The sequence below is a fragment of the Penaeus monodon genome, chromosome 32 (assembly GCF_015228065.2).
Source record: "Penaeus monodon isolate SGIC_2016 chromosome 32, NSTDA_Pmon_1, whole genome shotgun sequence".
Lineage (NCBI taxonomy): Eukaryota > Metazoa > Arthropoda > Malacostraca > Decapoda > Penaeidae > Penaeus > Penaeus monodon.
In genome coordinates, this window is record NC_051417.1 from 14,546,019 (window position 1) to 14,546,427 (window position 409).

At 44.3% G+C, this 409-nt stretch overlaps 1 protein-coding gene across 2 annotated transcripts in view; it reads left to right on the forward strand.

Moving 5' to 3' along the window:
* The window catches only part of LOC119593664 (kinase suppressor of Ras 2-like), a gene marked incomplete in the record, with an annotated part of 30,909 nt that overhangs the window by 18,961 nt on the left and 11,539 nt on the right, over positions 1 to 409 (forward strand). For both annotated transcript variants that reach the window (XM_037942613.1, XM_037942614.1), the window contains 1 exon segment: positions 151 to 309. In XM_037942613.1, coding sequence (XP_037798541.1) covers positions 151 to 309 — 159 coding nt within the window.

Genomic DNA, 409 nt, shown 5'->3' on the forward strand with positions numbered 1-409 from the left:
AACATTACATCTCATGCTTGAGACACCAATGCAGATGTATGAGAACAATAGTGTCTCACACGTGAGATGGCTGGAAATGGTCTATGCTCCAGGCCTCTCACTGGTTGGACACCCATCATTAGTGGATTAATGTATATTTTGACCCAACAGACTTGGAAGAAGGTTGGTATGGATGGAAGTGGTGGGCTGCACAGAGGAGGCACTCCTGGGGTCTCTCCTTCTCACCATCATCCAAATGATGTCTTCTCTCCTCTACGGGTCGGCCAGATGTCCAACTCTCAGCCGTCCATTAGCATACCATCCTTCCAGGTCAGTTACTAAGTTGGAGTATTATGAAGTATATCAGTGACCCCCTTATCTTTGTTATCATCCAAATAACTTTAGAAAATTTTGAATCCTTACAAAGTCT